Source organism: Aythya marila (genome assembly GCF_965140915.1).
Source record: "Aythya marila genome assembly, chromosome: 1".
Lineage (NCBI taxonomy): Eukaryota > Metazoa > Chordata > Aves > Anseriformes > Anatidae > Aythya > Aythya marila.
In genome coordinates, this window is record NC_139042.1 from 159547967 (window position 1) to 159569564 (window position 21598).

The 21598-nt window shown below is 39.9% G+C and overlaps 1 protein-coding gene across 2 annotated transcripts in view; it reads right to left on the minus strand.

Moving 5' to 3' along the window:
- EEA1 (early endosome antigen 1) overlaps positions 1-15684 on the minus strand; it is a 76410-nt gene extending 60726 nt beyond the window's left edge. The window contains exons 1-3 of one of the 2 annotated variants that reach the window (XM_082784852.1): positions 15529-15684; positions 8722-8814; positions 5620-5742 (exon numbers count right to left, since the gene is read on the minus strand). In XM_082784852.1, the coding sequence (XP_082640978.1) occupies positions 5620-5742; positions 8722-8814; positions 15529-15552 (240 nt within the window). In that variant the 5' untranslated portion in view covers positions 15553-15684. The remainder of the gene's footprint in view (positions 1-5619; positions 5743-8721; positions 8815-15528) is intronic. The other variant, XM_082784853.1, reaches the window with a different exon arrangement.
- Positions 15685-21598: the final 5914 nt, after the last annotated feature.

A 21598-nucleotide genomic window follows, 5' to 3' on the forward strand; every position in this document is an offset into this window, starting at 1 on the left:
CAGATTCGCTTAAGGAGTTGGCGTACAAGAGAAAAGGCACTCTAGGTAAGTTTGGAAGTCATAGCTACCCTGCTTCCTTAGTATTTTCTTTAAAATTGGGGTAACTTTCTGTTCTCCAACGCATTGTAATACTGCAAAGAACTAAACAAATGCCTGCTGTAATTACTGCTGATGTACAGCTGTCTGTGGTAGAGAGCCATATAACAGGAATAGTGCACATGGAGCTCTATTTGTTAATGTAAGCACAACTTCTGCAACATCTTGCATTTTTATCCCAGCAATTACGTCATGAGTCAAGCTTAAAGAACCAATGAACTTTGCTATTTTCCACTGAGAAGTCGATTTTGTTCCATAAACACTCTTCTTGGAAAATATTTAAGTACTGTGGTGAACAAAAAATAAGCAATAACAACTAAAAAAAAAAAAAAAAACACAGAATTGCAGTATAATTGCTACTTTTACCAATTTGGAAAAGGCGAGTGGATAGTCCACCACATGCACACTATGGAGCAGCTCAGTCCAATCCAGTACATATTTTAGCATGTTTGGCATTTACATGACCAGGTTCTAGTTTACATAAATTTGAGTTTTCTGGGCTTCATCTTTGACCCTCCAGAAATACTGGGCCAGCACTCAAGCCTACAGCCTATTTACACTGAGCCACATGAACAAAAAGTGATAGCTGTGATTCAAGTCCAAAGCTGTAATACCTCCCAGCCATGATCTATGTTTGCCAATGTCTCAGAACTGGGATTTACATTAAAAACCTTCAGAACTGTGTTGGTATGACAAGCTGATGCTGTGAATAATGTTCTGCAGGTTTAAAAACTTTCTCAGCACATTCAACAACCTGTTCATGTACTCAGAGGCATAAACACCTTTCTGGAGGTGATTTTAGTTTTTAACTGTGCCAATTATTTGGAAAGATTCCAGATTCACTATTCATGTTTTTCCACTGAAGCTGAACCTCCTCAACCTTCTCGGATACTATTTAAATGCTAAGTGAAAACATGTAACTCTAGACTAAAATTCAGATATTCTCCAGTTACACAGCAATTTAAAGGCTGAAACACTTTACAGGACAGAAGGTTAAGAACTGTGTACACTTAGGGCCAGAGGACAAAAATGCTTCAAAGCTGAAAGCTGTATCATGTAGTTTCTAGGTTTTGTTTCCTGAATACACATTGAAGCAATTAACTGAATCCTCAGGAAGTTCTCAAACGCAATTTAAACTGCCTGCCTAAAGAGTAAGGGCAAGATCACACCTGTAATTTATTTCAGAAGTCTGACATACTGACAAAAAATAAAAATAAAGTATTTTAAGTTAAAGAACAAATAAATAAGGTCATTCCTTTTATATATTCTTAAAAGGAAAATACAATTGACAGATTTTTTCCCCCATCTTCCACCAGAAAAAGCTCTTTCCCCTGTGTTTACGTACACACTAAGATGACATCTCTCTCTAATCATTAGAAAAGTGGGTTAAAAGGTCACATTCCATAAAATTAAGATACATCCATTTCAACTTTATAAGCAGGTATTTAACTTTCGGATCAAAAAAAGGAAAAGGGTGCCTTGCTACAGTTTATTTTATAACATACTGCAGACTCAATGTCTTTCCACAAAAGAATCTGCATTCTTCTTGACGTGAAAAGAAACAATCTCTAGTTCTGTTCTCTTCTGTTTTTATTACTATTGACGAGTAGGATTACAGTTCTGTCACAACCTACAAGACTACAATTTTGTCATGAGTTAGAAATTCTAATTCAGTGGATTATCTATTTCTTAAAAGAAAGTCACATGAAATGGCCAAGTCAAATCAAATCAGTATCTATGATTCGTCATTCTCTTAGTATTCTTCAGATGTTGCAGCAAATTAATATAGTAATGCAGCTCAGCCAATTATTTTTGTTCCTGTGCAAAGCAGACAAGTACCAGCAAGGTGAAAACTGCAACCTAACTGGAGAAGCAGCTGAAAGAGCAGCCAAAAAAGAGGATAAAATATAGTATCAGCATGAAAGCACTGACACAATGCTCTGTTGAAAGGAAGGAAGAAAGGAAGAAAGGAAGAAAGGAAGAAAGGAAGAAAGGAAGAAAGGAAGAAAGGAAGAAAGGAAGAAAGGAAGAAAGGAAGAAAGGAAGAAAGGAAGAAAGGAAGAAAGGAAGAAAGGAAGAAAGGAAGAAAGGAAGAAAGGAAGAAAGGAAGAAAGGAAGAAAGGAAGAAAGGAAGAAAGGAAGAAAGGAAGAAAGGAAGAAAGGAAGGAGTCTGCAACATTCCAATGGCATCCATAAAAAAAGAATATGTAATCAATTGAGATAAGAGACAAGCAGAAAAAAAAAAATGAATGAGGTATTTTCAAAGACAGAAAACATTCTTGCACAACTAGTTTTCCAATTTACACTCTAGGCAAACGAGCTATAAAAAGCCTTTTCTAAAAACAGTGTCATATTTTGCTTGTATTAGCCAAGAAATGTGTATTTACTAAGCATCTGGAAAGTCATGAAAACAACCCAAGAACAGTTTAAAACTGCCTTACATTTAGCTGCATTGTAGCTAAGACAATAGACATTAACAGCCAGCATATCCTAAACACTGCAAAAGTGCCACACAGTGGTTTTCTGGATGCCCCTGGAGAAACCGGGAAGTCTGAAATTAAGCTTCTCTGGTTTACTGTTTAAACATCATGAACATCCAACATAGGCAGTCAGGAAATGGGGGAAACGGTTTAGAAATGTATCATTCCTTTAGGAAAAAGAAAACAAAACAGAATGAACCGCACGGCTTTTGTTAGCGGCTCCAGTGTATATATAAAAGTTGGGGAACAATGTCCCTGTTTGGGAACGTGGCGATGCGTTTCACTTCCGTAAGGAATTTGTTTGGCCAAGCCGACTATATATGGACAAATACACTTGCCAACGTTATGGTGCCTGTTCCTGCAGCTGCATAGGCCTTACCTTTTAGGGTAAGGCTTCATCAGTGCTTGAGGAGTGGGGAAAAGTATTTCACTGCTATTTTCACCAGTTATCATATGGAGCAGTCCCTAGTTTGAAAAATGAGGGCTGCACAGAGAGCTATTTAAGGGAAAGACCATAAATCACACTGCAGGTGAGCGGCGAGGACCCTTTCCTGCAGCAGGCCATCAGACACGTTCAGAAGGTCCAGGGGAGAATACCTCTGCCTGAAGAATGGCACCAACTCTCCTTGCACACAGGGAAGGAAGGGCAAGGAGAACAGCGTGGCAGGCGGCCTGACTGACTAAAATTTTGATCAGCAGGGGGGCTGAATCAGCAAAAGACAAGTTAGCGAAGAAAGTAATAGGCAAACTTAAAAGTAAGGTACTAATTAATGCTCTTGTCAACCAACGACCCATTTTGTAGATCACACATTAGACTAAACACTGGCATTTTGATGCTTCCTGTCTCTAAATTTGAGGACAATGCACTGGCAAAAATAAAAATAAAAATAAAAATAAAAATAAAAATAAAAATAAAAATAAAAATAAAAAATAAAAAATAAAAATAAAAATAAAAAAGATTAGGAGCTTCTTCATCACTGTTTCCAGCAAAATGTACCTGAGCTTTTCACAGTAATATTAACAAGCCACACAAAGCCATATATCAGTCTGAGTAAGCCAAAGTCAGCAATGTTTCATATGTCTGATACAGAAGATGACTCTGATAGCAGATTATACTCTTATAATGCTGCCTCAGGAATGGCAATGATGCAATGAAGGGTGACAGCTTGGTTGTGTTCCTGTTTCAGGATAAGAACGTGCTTGTTGCAAATACAAACCATCATTTTCCATCAACAAATACAAACCACCAGCTTCTCAGTAGTCAAGTATTTAAAATTTTACATTCTAGCATTGATAATGATTAACAAATACCCCACTTTTTCAATGTTTCTATGAACGCTGATATAATAAAGGTGAAACTGATAAATAACTCCCTATATATTAGCATTCTTTGTTTCTCACCTCTCCCAGATATTTATCAAATCACTAAACTAATACAGCTTACAGCAAACAGCAAGAGTTAGAAACAACTGAATTTCCCTTTCGCATGCCACACTTAACACACAAATGTTATTAGGTTAAAAAGTTGTAATGTGACAAGTAACTGATGGTGGCAAAACAAAAACTCTTACTGGGCAAGAACCCACAGGCAACTCTCAAAACTATCTTAAACACAGCCCAGATTAAATGGAAGAATGATTTCTTCAGGTAACCAAGGCATCTCTATTGGCTCACATCCCATTATCTATTGATACCATTGCATCAGGAATGCCACAGTCTGTCACTGTTAGTGACAGCTTACTCAACTAAGGCACTAGCATAGTGACCAGAAAATTGACAAAATAAAGGCAATGTGACCACAAACAGCACTACAGGTGGCAGTGATGAATTAATCAGAAGGCAGTTCCCACTTCTACTGGCTATGAGGAAGTCCCTCTGTGCACCTGGAGAGCAGCTGCCAGTCTTACCACAGCTCTTGCTCACTGTAACAGGTGACAGTTTGTCCTTTACAAGGGATCTCAGGTGACTTTGAGATAATCTCTGTAACGAGGGCATTCAGTATCTTTGGGAATAAAGTCCCACACTTTTAAGTCTTCCCTTTAAAAATGCAGCATAAATACACGTTAGGTTCTAGGTTGGAAAAAAAAGCACTGCTTAGCAAATGCATATAGCAACAAACAGGGTAAAATCACCCAGCTTATACAACTAAGAATAAACACTGATTCCAAAACTCAGAAGATCATCAAAAGGAATGCAAAACAATTTTTATCTCCTTTCAGACTCATTTGGTGCATGGGAAGTTGCCTTCCCTTAGAAGTAAAATCTACTCTCTGAAGGTTCCCAAGGGGGGGGGGGGGGGGGGGGGCGGAGATCAGATAGCTGAAGGCTTTAGGCTGTTATTTTATATTCTACGACCTACAACTGGAAGAATTTAGAAACACACTACTACTTACAGTCTATTAACAGAAACAGCCTTTGCTTTTTGTTGGAGATATAAAACAATTCCAGTATGATGTGGGTGTTGTTTTTTTTTGTTGTTGTTGTACCTATGAGATCTAAAAATGTTCAAGAAGAGACACTTCTAAATTATTTTTGAAATACCTATCTTTAGTTCCATCCTTTATGCAATGTATCTGTCTCCCTCTAGAAATCTGCTTTAAAACATTAGCTAATAAAAGCTTAAAACATGTATTTTCACAAAGGATTTACAAGATTTAATACTATATTTATCATGAAACTGGCTCTAGTATATCAAATGAAGTATATCAAATAATGCAAGCCTCATTTACAAGGAAGCCAAGTAAAAGCTGTTTGAAAAGAACACATTAGTGAATGTGAGTCTCCCAATACTGCAAATGTTTCATGTGAGACAAAACTGTAAACCAGAGAGCTAAACATAAATGAATTCTTCTGCTGAATGTATGCTATTGAATCCTGCAAAGAGATCAACTATTTTTTTGTGAAGAATCAAAAGAAACACACTTAAAAAAAAAAAAAAGAAAAAAAGAAAAAAAAAGCTGATATCCACGCCATGAGAAAAGATGCATGTTCATTTATAACAGTCCATTACCAAAGCTATTGAAACAAAATAAACAAGACCCACAGTAACAGCTGGAAGGTCACGAAGCTCCTGTCTTCCTTCTGTCCCCATGTGCTCATTCTGGTAATGTTCACACAGATCAGTAGAAGTTACACACACTTTCATACAGAGTGGACAGATGAAGCCCTGTGAAATGTATATTGGTCTTTAAGAAACTAATAAAGACACAAAAAGATCTGGAATCAAATGATGTTCAAATTTTTATGATGAAAGTTCTTACAAGCACTAAAAGCAAAGTCTGCAGCTACTTCCTTTTGGAAGGTTAATTTTTGCAAACTGCATATCAATTCCATGGGAAAAAAAAAAAAAAAGAAAGAAAGAACGGTTATTAAGAACATGAAAATAAATCTAGAACACACTTTAAAAGCTAGTACCATGCTGCATATTATTGTTTTCCAGACACCCTTGGGACCCCCTTCAAGTGGCAGAGGAACATGCAGTGTAACAAATCATGAATGGACCATTAAAGGCATCAGATCAGATCCATCATGCAGTTTCCCACAGGCGTTTTCAGATGCATGACAGAAAGAGACCAGGATGGTACACCGAGACTGCAGAAATATCTCTGTAAATTAATAAGCAAATTTACAGCAGAATGAGAGGCATAGGTGCTAGTGCAACCGCTCGTCCAAGCAGTATTCCCACTTAGGGAAAAAGAAGCGTCTTTCTTGGTAGAATTAAAAAAAAAAAAAAAAAATGGAGGTGGGGGGGGAGGGGAGATTAAACATTCTCAACCAGGGATTCACCAAAGCCAGAAGTTAAATGAGATTCTGAAGAACAGCAGCTTTAGATGCTCAAGAAACATCCTTAACCACCTGGAAAAAAATGGGTGTAGCATAACCTGCTCTGGGTCCCTTTGCACACTGCTGGCTGCAGGATGCCTGCACCTCCTTGGCAGACCACTGAAGAGGCAGAGAGAACGGCCTGAACATAGCCCCTGCAGAGGTGCACGTCCACAAAGGAGGTCTGCGGCAGGTCTGTCTAACCACTGCAGCCACGGTATACACTAACAAAAGTGTACATCACAGGTGGAATGCAAACATGCAGTATTTAGCAACCCTTTACTGCAGATGGAATTGCACTGGGACCTAAGGTACAAAGAAAGAAAAGGCTCAAACTTTTCCTTCTTAGACTGCACAGTAAATAAAATACATATTCAGAGCTAACTACAGGTCCATGTGTGACATAGCCCCAGGAGGGACTCAAACAAGCTTTTTTGTTTATTGCTCTTGTTGAGCAATAAACAGTTTGAATTTAACCAACCTTCGTCACTCCTTTTGTTTTGTACTACAACTCTCAAAAGTCAGGAATGATTTCAACCAGGTTTGAAGGGAGTAAGAAACATGAGAAACTATCCAGATTTAATGATTATTCTCCATTTGAATCTTACAGAAATACAAGTTAGAAAATCTAGTTAAGAAATTGGAATGAAAACTAGTCGACTAGATTTCTGGTTTTATGCAATACTGGAGAACCAGGTGGGATTGTAACTATATGAAGGACAGAAAACATCCCGCAAAGCCTAGCTAAGGTGCTTCTGGTGAGAAAGTTCTCTCAAAGAGAACATTTTAGGACAGCTGCACAGGAAAAGGAAGGCCAAGAGAAAGGCTCAAGTTGCATGCCAAAATGCATGAATCTCAGGAAAATGAGAAACCATCACCAGCTTCAATGAATTCAGTTTTAATCAGATTTGGAAATTGTGTGCTAAAGAGAACACCCTACTTGTAACTAATGCAGCAGATGGTGGAAGTATTGACAACTAAAAAAATACTTTTTAATATGTTGTGTAGTATCAACTGAAAGTGACACAGCAGCCTTTGGCCTGACTTGAGTTTAAACTCAGTAGCAAGAAAAACTAATGGTGCAGTAGGGCAGGCACACCAACACTGTTAAAGCACATCCTACGTCAAGAAGATAACCCTACATTAATACTGAGGTACCTTGTGACACCCACCAGCTGTACAGTCAGTGGTATTACACTCATGCTAACAGAGCTGTGCAATTTTAGTCAAACTTTGGAAAGGAACAGTTATCTAATTGCATATTTTTGTGCCATTGTTAACTATAAAAGTAATGAGATTTTAGTCTGTAAAGTAAGAATATTTATTTGCTTCAGGGACAGTGTAAATATGCATACAAACTAGAACTGAACTCACAAATGCATTACATGTATAACATGCAGCAATAAATTAATGAATGTTTGATTATACTGACTCTAATATGGCTTTGAGAGCTAAGAATTAAGCAGATGCACAGATGGAAGGCAATTAGGATTTTAAACAGTACAGTGAAAAAAGTTCTCTTATCGGTTATCGTAACAGACATAGGAGTATTTGAATCATCGCACACTTCATTCAGTGTAAGAAAGGGCACTTTGCTCCCTTTAATGCTGTAATAGGAGTAATTAACCTTGCACTGCAATTGTATGTCAAGCTTGATACATATTTGCAAGCCAGGTAATCAGGCTATGTTAGCACAAAATAGCTTCAGCAGCCAGTGAAGTCAGCTTGCATTTTTAAAAGTTAATATTTGACAACACTGTAAATCTAAAGACATCGTAATATTGGATTGAAGCAAGAATAACAACTTATTCTGCTGGCTAAGCATGGTATACAACACATTAGAAAATAGATAGGACTTGTAACTGGTAGCTTTTTGAAATAAAAAACAGACAAAAATCAACACATTTTCTATTTTACATGGAGAAGGAAATTTCCAACATACGTTACAGCTAGCACAAGCAAGGTAAAAAGGAATTACAAGTGTGTAAAAATGTTGAGCCTTGTATTTCCAAACTCATAAAACATTTATAAATGAGGAGTGTTAAGCTGTGTCTCCTTGTTTTTAATTTTAATGATTCATCTCTATGATTACAGGAAGGATTACTTGTGACCATTTAGATTATTTTAATCAAAAGTTACACATTTATGTCATCTACCCTCACTTTTTGTTTAAACAAGGACCTATTCTTAGGCAATGACACTTGCTAGTATCTACTTTGTACAGCTGTTAATTGAGGTATGGCATCAAAAGGAATGCCCACCAATTTCATGGACCCAAGAAACAAGGTTTACAACTCCAAATCCATGTATCAGTGCACAGTACCTCAGAGGAGCCTTCATTGTTGACATCCACAGCATTTCCTGGTGCGGCAGATGAATCAGAATCAGAGCTCTGAGACCCAACTCTGCCTGGAGTCTAGAAGAGAAAGGAGAGGAAAGATGAAATGTCTGCTGACTGCATTTAACAAAGCATGGCACGCAACTTGTGGAAAAGCCTCTCTTCTATTTACTAAAACAGAGAAGTATTTTCCCTCCACAGAGTAATGAAATGAACAAGCTGACAAACCAATTACCTAATTTTCAGTGCAACACTTCAACAAAGCTTTTATCCAAGACTCAATATATTATACAACAAGAAGACACCAAATGCAAAGGATTTTAACTCACTTCCTCTTATGAACGCTCAAAATGAAACAAAGAATTAAGCTAAAGCCTGCCCTTACATCACTCATTCTGATGTTAAATTAGGTCTCTCTATCAAATAGAACACCAGAAATTACACAATAAACATTTTCGGAGTGGCAATACCATACTGCTTTCTTGACAACTTATCTACAACCTCAAAGACAAAAAATTAAAGACAATTAAAGAGCAAGGACCCTGCTGATGTGATAAGCAGACATGAAGGCACACTAGTGCTGTAATTTGAAATAGAAAAAATACCCAAGTGTTAAACTTATGGCTAAGTTAAACCATGTTTTCAGTAAGACAACCTACACAAATAAATTCCCATGAGCATGCTGGAAATGAAAACAACATTACTGATTGAAACCATAGATTCAGAGAAAATAAATTCCAGATAAATTTGAAGTACTACTTGATTCAAAAATTGGATAGATGGATCACTGCTTATAAACCTTATTTAAATCTAACTTTGTTTCAAATTAAATTTAACTTCTCTTACTTGTCTCCGCAACTCCACTGCTTGACCAATGACAGAAGGTTTAGCATTCATAAAGCAAGCACTGGTAAATAAATTATCTTAATACTGATACTCAATCCTAGTTTTTACAAAGAACAGAAATTCATTATGTAATTCCGTGATGACAACTGAAAATGGGATGAAGTAATGTGACTTCAGCATTTCCAGCCCATCTGGAAATACATGTAATGTTATAAAGGAATTTCTAATTTAATGTAGGGGGATTAAAGACATAGAATTTAAAATATTAAGATTGAAATCCACAGACAGAGGAACAGAATTTGATAAATAGTTTTAGTTTCTAAATCTTGGTGTCTCCAAAATTCTGGTTTACGATTTTCCTTCTGGAATATATCCTTTCTTTTCAGACAAATCAGCCTGATTTACAACATACGTACAACACGAAAGCTTTTCCATACTTGGAAACTGAGGTACATTTTCCTGCTGTGTTTTGTAAAGAAGGTTCTATTTTTCACCTCTTATAAAGACTACAGCCTTGTAATCAAACAAACATAATAAAAACGTCAAGTTTACTGATTAAGGACTTCATACCCAGCGAGATACTGTTAAATTTTAGAACGGCTCCATAGGCTGACCCAAGGGAAGTGAGCAGGGCTGACAGAAGCGAGCTATCAGGAGCTAGTGACAGCAACTACGAGAACATCTCTCCTCATTCTGGTCTTTCCTGGGGTCATCACTGAGATGGGAGGTTCCCACTCGAGGTAAGAAGAAGTTTCTTCACAGTGAGGACAGGCCTTAGTGGCCCACTCTGACCTCGTAGCCAAGCCTGCCCACAGCAGGAGGTTGGACTGCATTTGTGAACCCACGTTGTGCGAGGACAACAAACCCAAAGAGGATGTATATACATGTCTGCATAAAGAAACACAACTAAGTCAGGTGCCACAGCTTTCTCCCATAAAGGAGCTGAAATTTCAAGATATCAGAAGCAGTTTCTTAATGATAGGAATTTTTCAAAAGGCTTTAAAAATCTGAGCATGATGAAAAGGGTTTTGTATGGAAATTAGCTACAAAGGATCCTCTGTCCCCCAGAAAGCTGAGAAATTGAACCCCTATCTGTCCCAATACCTACATCCACACGTAGAAATGGGATGAGAAAGTGTCGGCATTAACAGCTATGCACCTCTGCAGTACATGTAATCCTTTACAACAAATGGAAGCCTTTAGCTCCTCTCTTCAGTTCCAAAAACTGAAGAATATACCTTTACATACCTAGCCTCGGACAGCAGAAGAGGGAAACTGAATAAAAGTTGACAGCCTGGACAATGAGAGCAACAGATGGTCTGACCATCTATTGAGGCAGGCAGAATATACCTCTGCTTTTGCAATACCTGACAGCATGCTTTCGGTATAGTGAATCAATCATTTCTTCCCCAAACCAAGAACCTCCCGTGACAACTAAGACAGAAGAACAACATTTTCTTCATTTTATATTGTGACTTCTTAGACAACACAGTAGCACAGAGTTCATCAGCTATCGTGTGGCAGGACTGTGTTTCACAATGAGACTTGCATATTAAGTTCTGCTAGTTTTAGCACCACAAACTGGAGATTATTACAACCTTGAGGATGAAAGATGATATATTACTGTATTATTACTACAAGGTTGATTAAAATACTTGCTGTATGAAACACCTCAGACATGCTATAATCACACTAAAAGGCACTGCATGGTTTGTCTGATTAGATGTAATATGAAAGAGAGAAATTACTAAACAGTACCTAGTAAAATCCTTTTAACGCTTTAAAAAACCACAATGTGCTCATTTTAAAATGGAAAGCATGATTCAAAGCTAGATTTAGAAAGGTCAGTACACTTCTCGTGAGTGGCATGCATAAGAAAGAAGGGTGGGAAGGAAAAAGGTCATTAAGTACCTTTCCACATCAGGAGAAATGCACCACAGCATCCATCTGATAACTAATACAAACTGTCAAGAAAAATTTAATACAAATTTGGAAGGATGTTATGGAGACCAAGACCATAAATGCAACTAACTTATCCTTTAAAGCTGTACTGTAATTTCAATGTGCTTCAACAGACAAATAAAGAATGGGAGGACCGATACATCAGGACTTTTTCCTTCTATTGAGCACCCCATGATGAAATACATTCAGAAACATGTTTAAGCTTGGCTCCCACACCACTGCCATGCCCTGTTCCATTAAAAAAATAAATAACACATTGAACAACATACCAAATGGGATGCACACTTTGTGAACTAGGGAGAGACCCAGAATGATGTTCTCTGTTTTCAGTTACCTTTCTTATTCTTTACTTAATAAAGCTCTGGGCTATATAGGGGAGCAGAAGAATGACTTATGAATCACACAGGCTTCTGTATATGTATTTTAACATAACTAACATTCGATCCCTAAAGCCACGCATGGAGATATAAGACTGACACAAAATTAGTCTCTAAGCCAACACATTTCTTTCCTAGTTGTCCAAGTTCTGTTTGTTTATTTTGCTGAGAAGCATGCATTTCTACTCATAGCGCTATAGCTGTGGAAATGACATGCTAAACTTCATCATGTTGTTCTCTGTGTTTTCTCCAAACTGCAAGCTAATATAAAGAAACATCATTAACAACAGAAAGCAAGACGAGTGCAGCTTGTTTTCTGTAAAGGAACAGAAAATTATATAATGAATGAGTTGAGTTAATACATTAAAATGACAGAGTATAAATATGGATCTCTACCATCTCATTTTTGCACAGTCATTTATCTGTCTATAGCTACGCTCCATTCACTTGTGAAGCTCTTTCAGCAGTTTTAAATTCAGAATAAATTAAACCTTTGAAAAATATGTTAAGCCTCAAGAATGTCTTAACAAATATAGATTTATATAGTTTTTCCAGCACGGGTTTAAATACTGCATAAGGGTATTACTGCCCAAACCTACTATGGTCTTGAAGCAACTAGCAAGATGCAAGAACAAAAAGATAAGACAGCAAAAGCCTCTGGTATTAAACAACTTTCAGTGCATTTTTCATCCCTCTGTTTTGCTTGTGTCTACCCTTAAAGACATTATAGCCCAAACAAACTCAAAATATTTTTTTCTCTGCAGAAGCTTCCCAAGAAAAGAGCAAGTTTTTTTATTTGGATAGATTCTACTTCACACTTCAAAACAATGTTCTGCAGTCAACATCTTTTCAAGGCCTCCCTACGAGATTTCCAGCTCTCAAAACACTGTAAATCTAATTAAGCACACCTGATAACACCGTCACTTAAAAGTAATTAGCTCGCATGCCAGAATCAGAGTACACCATGTGTACAGAACAGTAGTAGCGTTTACTTCTTCGGAAGCGTGACAGCTGTTTTTCGGCTGCGTTAAAGGCAAGGACTCCCATGCTCGGGGCACGAAGCCTTCCCCCCACCACACTGCCTGTCCCGTCCCTCGGAGCAGGCCTCCCCACCACCTTGTGTGAGGGCACCGGCACGGCCATGGCTCAGCACCCACCTGAGGAAACGCGCCAGCCCTGTAATTATAAACGTAACAAAGAGAATCATAGGCACTGTATGAGACGCAACACACCCTAGACACGTCAATATCTCCAGTCCTGAGGATGGAGAAAGAGAAAAGGCAACCATGCTACTTGAGATACAGAAATGCCTGCAAAACCTGCCAAGAACCTAAGTGTACCAAGTAGTGTTAGAAACAAAACATCTTACCACCCAAACACAGCACAGTGGCTAACAGGTAGAGATAGCCTGCTAAACACGAAGGATTAAGGCAAAAACTAATGTAAACATTAATCACGCCGGCCCACCAGAGGCATTCTTCACCACAAGATAGGACAGCTGAGAAAGAAGAAGGCCTAAGTAATTAGTTTTCCAAGAACTAAAAATAAATGCCTCCTCCCTACAGAAATGCTCACCCCCATCTAAGTTTTGGTATCTGGTGAACGTAAGAAGTGGGCTCTGCTCTCTACTTCAGCTGACCAGAGGCAGCGGTCACCAGCTCCACCAGTAAATGCCCAGCTGGGAGGGGAAGCACTGGCCACACAGGGCCTTCGGAGCTGAACGTAATCAGACAGCTCTCCGGGGAATACGTGTAAGTAGGGCTGATAAAAATCAAAATATCTGGGCAGGAAAGTTGTCTGTCAGTCATTCCACACAGACCTCTTTCAGGAAGGACTACCTTCTCCCTAGATCAGCATGACAAACGATGCCTGAAACTGAGGAGTGACAAGAGCCTAAATGAAAGACTTTTTTTTTACAGTGCAAACACACAGAACAGATGGATCTTTGAGATACTACGTTGAAAACACATAAAATGTAGGAAGAGCCTGCAGCGAAAGGACCTAAAAGGAGGTCCTGGTTCAAGACAGCACTGAGACTCTAACTTCAAAAAGAAACTGAGTGATGTTCAGTAGTAACAAGTACATAATACTTTCTGTTTTAGAAATATGCCAAAGTTACTGAGGGTATTCTTCTAAAAACAAAAATTAAACTGTGGAGGAAATAAAAAGGTCATCAGCCAACAGGAAGAGTGTAAAAAGAAGCATCTGATGTTTCAAAATGTCAGGAACCAGAATGTCAAGTAAGTGACTGAAACTGCAAACAGCATCTTTTTAGTTTTGGTCTTCCTCCTTTACAGCTTGATGCCAGTCTCTGAACCACAAAAAGACACCTTAAGGGAGAAGTTTACTTGTTGCCTACAAGCCAATAACAAAACAAAAACTTATGTAAGAAACAATGTTTCAGTGACTGCAAGGATTGTTTTTTCAAGGGTTTGTTTTTTCTCTTTTAACCAGTTACATTGATGCCACACAGGGAAGGACCAAGAGGAGGATCCCCCCGCTTTCAAATCACTGCTTCAGAGATAGGAAAGATTTTAATACTTATTTTCTCTGTGCACAAATTTGACAGCAACCAGAGGCTCACTTTTAGCACCAAAGCACATCGGAAGTTATCCTCCCACTTTGCCAACTGCAGACTGTGGGTCACAAAAGTATGTGTGAGGTTATGCGTACAATCACTACTTCTACTGAAAAGGTTTTTTATGAAATAGGGATTTTTTAAAAGCATAGTTATTTGCACCAATCAAAAGGCCCTTGCAAATTTTGCCATTTCCTTATTTATTTTGGGGCAGTTTTGTTTCACCTCTGTTAGCAATTGGCTCTGCTATAATCCTGCAATTTTGGGAACCCCTGGGGGACGGTTATTTGTTTAAAATTTCCATTGAAAACGGCTGTTTCTAATACCTGAAAACTTTTATACCGACTTTAGGTTTTCAGCTAAACTTATCACTCAGGGGCAAATCTCCCTTGTACCGAGGTGTTTTGCACATCGCATAACCTCTCCTCAAAGGCCTGCTACATCTCAGAACCAACAAAACACCTGGTTAAACGCCAGCAGCATTTAGTGAGACCGACGCCGAGGTCTCCCTGCTTCCTGGTGCGCCTTCCCACCAGCTCTCCGTGCACACCGGGGGCAACCTTCCCCCCGTGAGGCTGCACGGAGCAGCCAACTTGGGACACGTGCTTGAGGCCAGCAGCCACCGTGAAGTCCCCTGGGCCGCCCGGCAGCCCCCGCTCCTCCTTGCGGCAGCCGCGGGGCGCAGCCAGCACCCAGCACCCGGCAGCCGCCCGGGGAGCCTCCGGGCCGCGGGGCTCGCCCTGCGCTCAGCCGGCTCCGGGGATGCAAGATGGACGCGGGCGGCTCGGGAGCCTCCGGAGGAGCCGCGGCCTCTGCCCAGCGCCGGGCGGGGACCCCGCAGGCCCCGACCCGGCTGGGCTCGGCACGGAGCCGCCCCCGCGGCGCCGCCAGGCCGGCGGGAGAGGGAGAGGGAGCGGCGGCGGCCAAGCAGGCCGGGCCGGTGTCCCCCGCCCCGAGCCCGGCCGGCAGCAGGAAGCGGAGCCGAGCCGAGCCGAGCCTCTCCCCGCGTCTCCCCGCCGGGCGCCTTACCCGCTGCAGGATCCGCCTGAACATGGTGGCGGGGCCCGGGTGCCGCCGGGCGCTCGCGGTGGCCGCCACGCCGAGGGGAAGCCGCGGGGCCCCGCGCAGCGCCGCCCCCGCCCCGCAGGAGCCCGGCGCGGCCCCGAGCCCCGTGACAGCCGCCGCGGCCGGGAGGCGGAGCAGCAGCCGGGGCGGGACCGCACGGCACGGCACAGCTCGGCACGGCTCAGACCGCCTCGGGGAGCGGGGCCCTGCGCCCCGCACATCCGTGGGGACGCGCTGCGACGAAGGACCTGAACCCCGTCACAGCGCGTGTGGACAACCGACAGAGCCAAACCCGCTGGGAGCTGAATTCTGGGTGCCCCCGCGCTGCCTTACAGCCCCGGGCTGAAGGGCTGCCCCGTCACATAGCCCCTAATAACCCACCAGGAATTAGTACTTTGCTTACACATAGCTAAAAAAAGAGTGGTTCTATCAAGGCAGAGCCTGTGCTTATTGGTGCTGAGGCAAAAACCCGTATGAGGCTTTTAGCAGGAGAGTTGCTACAAAACCAGTAGCCTCCAGAATGCATCTGAACACATTTGTCATTTCCTTTTCTGTTCTAAAGCTGCAACTTTTACATACGTGATGCAAGGCAAAGGGTCATGACCCATAATACACCTGATCAATGACACACTGTCCTGAGCACAGAAAACACTAAATGCCACTTGCGATACAAAGATTGAAAACATTTTTCCACTCAGGAGCTGACATTTTTCTAAGTATCCTAAAATCCAAGGGTTAGCATGAGTTATGAGCACAGGGCAGGCAGGATTCAGCTGCAGCAGCTTAAGACTTGAAGCACCGTAGTGTTACGTGTTTGAACTGAGTTCACTCCGGCTCCAGGTGCCAGTTTGTTCCCTGCTGTTGTAAATCCTCAGATGGGGCAAGTTAAGAGCACGCACTGAGGTGGTGCTGGCTTCAGCTGCTGCGTGGTGACTTCTTTGGTCACATCCATCAGATCATTTTCATTTCTGTGTCCACAGTTTGAAAGAGCTTTAACATTGGCTGTACTATCTGGTAATTGCATCTGTTTCTGAATTTTCTGCTTGGGATTGACAATTGGAACAAAATTGTTCTTGCACAGCTGTACAGTTACTTAAATGTCTAGCCAAGCTGCAGATGTTTACTCTAAATCTATTCAAAATGACTGCAAATTTTAATACGTCACTCCCTTTACTAGGTATTTCAACAAGAGCACTTGGCAACTTAGATGATGAACTGCTGGAGTGCTCAGTTTGCCATGCCAGGTAACTTAAGCGGCCCGTTTGTTACTCTCCCAAGTTAGCAATTCTTCCATCCTCAGAGAAAGGTGACAGAAATTTGAGGACACTAATGAAAAGTGTCCATCAGAGGAAGATTTTCTTAGATGAGTAGTGCAAGGAAATGCATGACCGTTTCTTTGTGTGGATGTTTGTGTGAACATGCACATCTGTCTCCCTGTCCATTCACTCAGTAACTTCTGCATCCAATGGCCAATTTCAATCAAATATGACAGAGCCAGATAAGGCTCAAAGATACTGAGCTCCTACAAATTTCAGCAGGCAACCAGGAAGAGGACAGAGAGCCTACTCATTTCCCCTTGTAAAGGAAAGACTGCAGCTCGACTACCTTTACTAAATACCAAGAATGCACATAAGAATTCACCCTTGGGGCAGACATGAAGAAAAAAAGAAAAAAAAAAAAAAAGAAGAAGAAAAAACAAGAAAGATTTCATCAGTCCCGTTTCCAGTGGAATTCCTCACTTTTAATTATTATGTATATAGTAATGCTTACGAATTAATAGCTATAGCACTCTCATGCTGTTTGAATATGGTTTATGCCCTTGGGCATGGGAGTTGCAAATTTTAGTTTCATCCAGCCTCATGAACTCTGCAATGGGTTTGGTGCCTTTTTATGGAGTTCATTGGTGACAAAAAGAGCCTTGGACCAGAATCATGGCAAAGACTTTCATGGACGTTCCAGCTGGAAGCGGGTACTTCATCCTCTGAACAGAAGTCAAAGGCTTAAAGTCTGAACTCACATCAACCTCTTGCATACCATTAGCTGCAGAACCCAGCAGGCCTTTATTTCAGCAAACAATCAAAATCAATCTTTTGACTGTATAAGCAGTATTCAGAATGGCCCAGCATGCAGTAACACCTCACAGACATTCCAACAGAGAGCTGCCTTTTCTTTTGGTTTTGTTTCTGGTTTTATGGCTACACATACAGCCAAATAAAAGGAATGATTCCTGGTCTGTGGCACACAGGACACTATGCCCATACAATCTTCTGCCATCCCTGAGAGCCACAAGGAGCCACCAGCACGTTGCACAAAACAATAGGGAAAAAGTGCAATAACATCAACATCACATACACTAGCTTAGACCTGTGGCCTGTAAATTTTCAAAGATTCTGAGCTGCTGTCCTGTGTATTATCAGTGTTTATATGGATGATTGTTTTCAATCATGTCAGGTTCCTGACCTCAAAATCTCTTGGTCACAATTTCATTGGGTTCATGATGTGCTGCAATAGTAAAGTATCCAATTGTTTTCAAGATGTTGCCTTCAAGTTTCCAATTTATAAAGGGAATTATAAAGTCTCTCTCTTTTTTTTTTTTTTTTTCTTTTTCTTCCTAGCTCTTAAGTTGTACATTTTTGACTGTCACTGTATGCTGTTCATGTATTTTCAGCAAGCATCTTTCAGATTTGCCCACATCTTTTTATGAGGCTCTTTTCTTTCAGGTTAAACTCTATGAATTTAAGTTGAATGCACAAAACAGATGGTTTAAAGGATTTGTATGCTGAAAACCATAATGACTAGCAGGTAAAAGTAATATGTTAGAAATCCACATCACAGACCATAGAACAGGCAAAGACAAATAATAAGATTAAAGATTAAGAGTATTAAAAACTTGCCAACCATCTGTCTTCAAAGATTAAAAGTTTCCATAACCTCCCCTTTATCTTCCTCACCCAAGTACCTCCAACAAATGCATGTTTGAGGTAATGGGAAAAAAATGGATTCTACACAGAGTTTAAATATGTATTAAAAAAAAAAATACAGCTTACAATATGGAAATTATTGATCAGGTTAAGTCTTTTATCTTAAAATACTTAAACAAATAGGCACAATAAGTTTGTTAGCTCTGGAAATTGTTTAAAAGGTTTGCACAACTACTGTGCATGTTTATTAAATGGCAGCCAAGGAGTCCAGATACAGATAAAGTTTACAGCCACCATCTTCCATTTAGTCCTCAATGATTTAGAAAACCTGTCATCTGGAGGTTGGGTTCTAAAATGCTAGATCAGCATCGTGGAGTGTTTTGCCATGCTAATTTGGTCACTTGTAAAAAAAAAAAAAATATATATATATATATATATATATGTTAAGTACATAACATTTCATAAACAGATTAAGCTAGTAAATTTGTGAATAGAAAAGGAAGGAAGCATTGTAAGTGCAGAAGTGTAATTCATAGGTGAGTAGTACATTGTAATTTACAACATTGCTGAAACCAGGAGAAACATCAGGAATGTGCAAATTCACCCAAGTGGTTTAGGAGCATGTATTCCACAGAAAATTATGGATTTGTGTATTCCTAAGTGGAAGCACCATTCCATCAAAACGCCTACTCAGAATTGTCATTTAAGAACATGGCTGGACAAATTAAAATTTAGGAAGGAAAACCAACCCTGAAGAACATTTCAGCTATTGATACTCCTGTCTCCCATTAAAAATATTTGCAAACTAACTATTCACAGTGCTGTTCAAATTCATGTTTTCTTCATTTTGCTGAGAAACTCCAGTTGTAACTTGTCATTCTTGCAGGTGGCACCAATGGTAGAAAACCAAAGTTCTTGGTGACATTTGCGATATGGAGAAATAAGTGTTAGACAATTGGGCTAAGACATCAGGGAGACTCACAGAACATCAAGAAAAAAAAAAAAAAAAAAAAAGTTTTAAAAGTGACACACAAAGTTAAAAGTCACTCCACAGGAGACATAAGTGCTGTGGTCAGTCCAGAGCTGGTGGAGAGCAGAGGCAAGGAAGTTGAAAGACACACGAGGTCCTCTCTGCTTCCTTAAGGAGCTAGGCAAAACCTCTAGGGTGATTATAGGCTGTTCAGACTGCTCACCTGACCCGTTCCCTTCTCACTACAGAGAAAAATAACCACTCTTCAATTCTTAACTTGAGGTACTGTAGAAGCTGGCCAGAGCATCAGTACTTCAGCCTGCATGTGCCAGGGTGAGCGTGTTTCCCCATCTTTTTCAGAGTCAGGCTGAATATGTGATGAGGTCTGTAACAAAGAGGTGACTACAGGCCAGGTCCTGTCCTAGAGAAAGCCTCTTTCAAGTCAGTACAATTACTTGCATGAGTAACAAGTGGGTGTACTAAGAAAGATTGCATGGCTAGCATTAGTAACAAATTCAACAGCCTTCCAGATTTGTACCTGGTGTTACAGAACCTGAACATTGAAGGATTTGCACTGTTCTCCATGGGTAACCCAAAATTAAAGACAGACAGGATAGAATTATCTGTATTTACAACAACAACAACAAAAAGGCTGCAGTAATTGATTTCTTTTCCCATCCCCCAGGACTGAATGTGGAGCATGCCATGTAGCTTTGCTAGAGTAGCTGGAGAGAAAGGCATTGGAACAAGAGAAAGCCCAGCAGCATGAAAGAGAGCTGAAATGATAAATATGTATGAGTTCAAGTAAAAAATAAACTTGATATTAATATGACCAAAATCTGAGATGGAGATCTGCTGCTGAGTCATGCAGAGTGCTCTGCCAAATGCCTCAGCTAAGAAAGTATTCTGCATAAAGTTGAAAGCGTGCCACGAAACAAAGACTTCCAAATTCCACCCTAAAAAGCTGCAGTGATACCATGACATTCTGATCCTGTTACTTCAAAGAGATGTTAGCTCTTGCTGGCAAGTTTCCTAGGCACTTTCAAGTAAATGGCACAGAAAATGAATAAATAGGAAAAAGAAAGGGGATTGGTGAAATTCCACTGCAGAGTAAAACATAAATATTTTAAAGAACACATTCTTTGGGCTTACTCACCTGCTCACTTTGGTATGTGCTTTTATATATATTTATACATAAGCATATATGTATATAATTTCTCTTTCTTGGGGTGTTAGACACAAGCTTATTCTCCATTATTCTAGGCATGCTTGAGGCTATTTCAAAGATTTTTCAGCAAAATACTTAAAATTCCAAATGAAATAACCAGAGGAGCTCTTGGTTATGCAGATTGTAGGGGATGCCAGTACTACTGATCATTTACATTAATCTTACTAGGGCTCATTTACTTGAAGCTGAAACAGAAGATGGATTTTCAATGTGATATGTAAAGATTGCAATAATAGTTATGTGCATTGTTTTGATAACCCTTCTGAATAATTGTAAAAAAAAAAAAAAAAAAGCTGAAGGTCTGCAGTAGTTTTCAAACACAAAATTAAACAAACATAGTAGCAAGCTTTTTCTAAATATATGGAGGTCCATATAGCACTGATTCAAACACTGTCCTCACTCTCTCTGAAAATTAATGCATGATTTGTTCATGGCTTTGTAAGTAAGCAGTTGCAATAAATGTTGGCTTTGTTGGGAGTCACTGTGTACATGCATTGCATCAGCAATTCAGTTAAATATTTTTTAATGGTCAGAGTAGAGGCTGCTAAATAAAGAGGGCAAAATTTGACTCTAAAAGGAGGTTTCCAGGCTTTCAAATACTCCTACAGGCCTAGAGTAACAACACAATGCTTCGTGGCATCTATTATTATAAATTTAACCTCTCAAAGTCTTTCAGAATTTGTATTTTAATGTCAGAAATTTACGGCATCTAGGATCCAAAATGCTGTTTTTAAGATGCACGGTGTTACACTGCTAAAAGCCCTGCTGACCAACCCTTGATTTTCTTGCAGTACTAGCCAAACCTGTCTGTGTAGCAATGGTAGCAATGATTTAGATGAGGAGAAGGATGATGGGAATAACCAAAGCAGGATTAAAAATCTCTTACTTAATCCTTCTTTTTTTGTTAATGTTAAA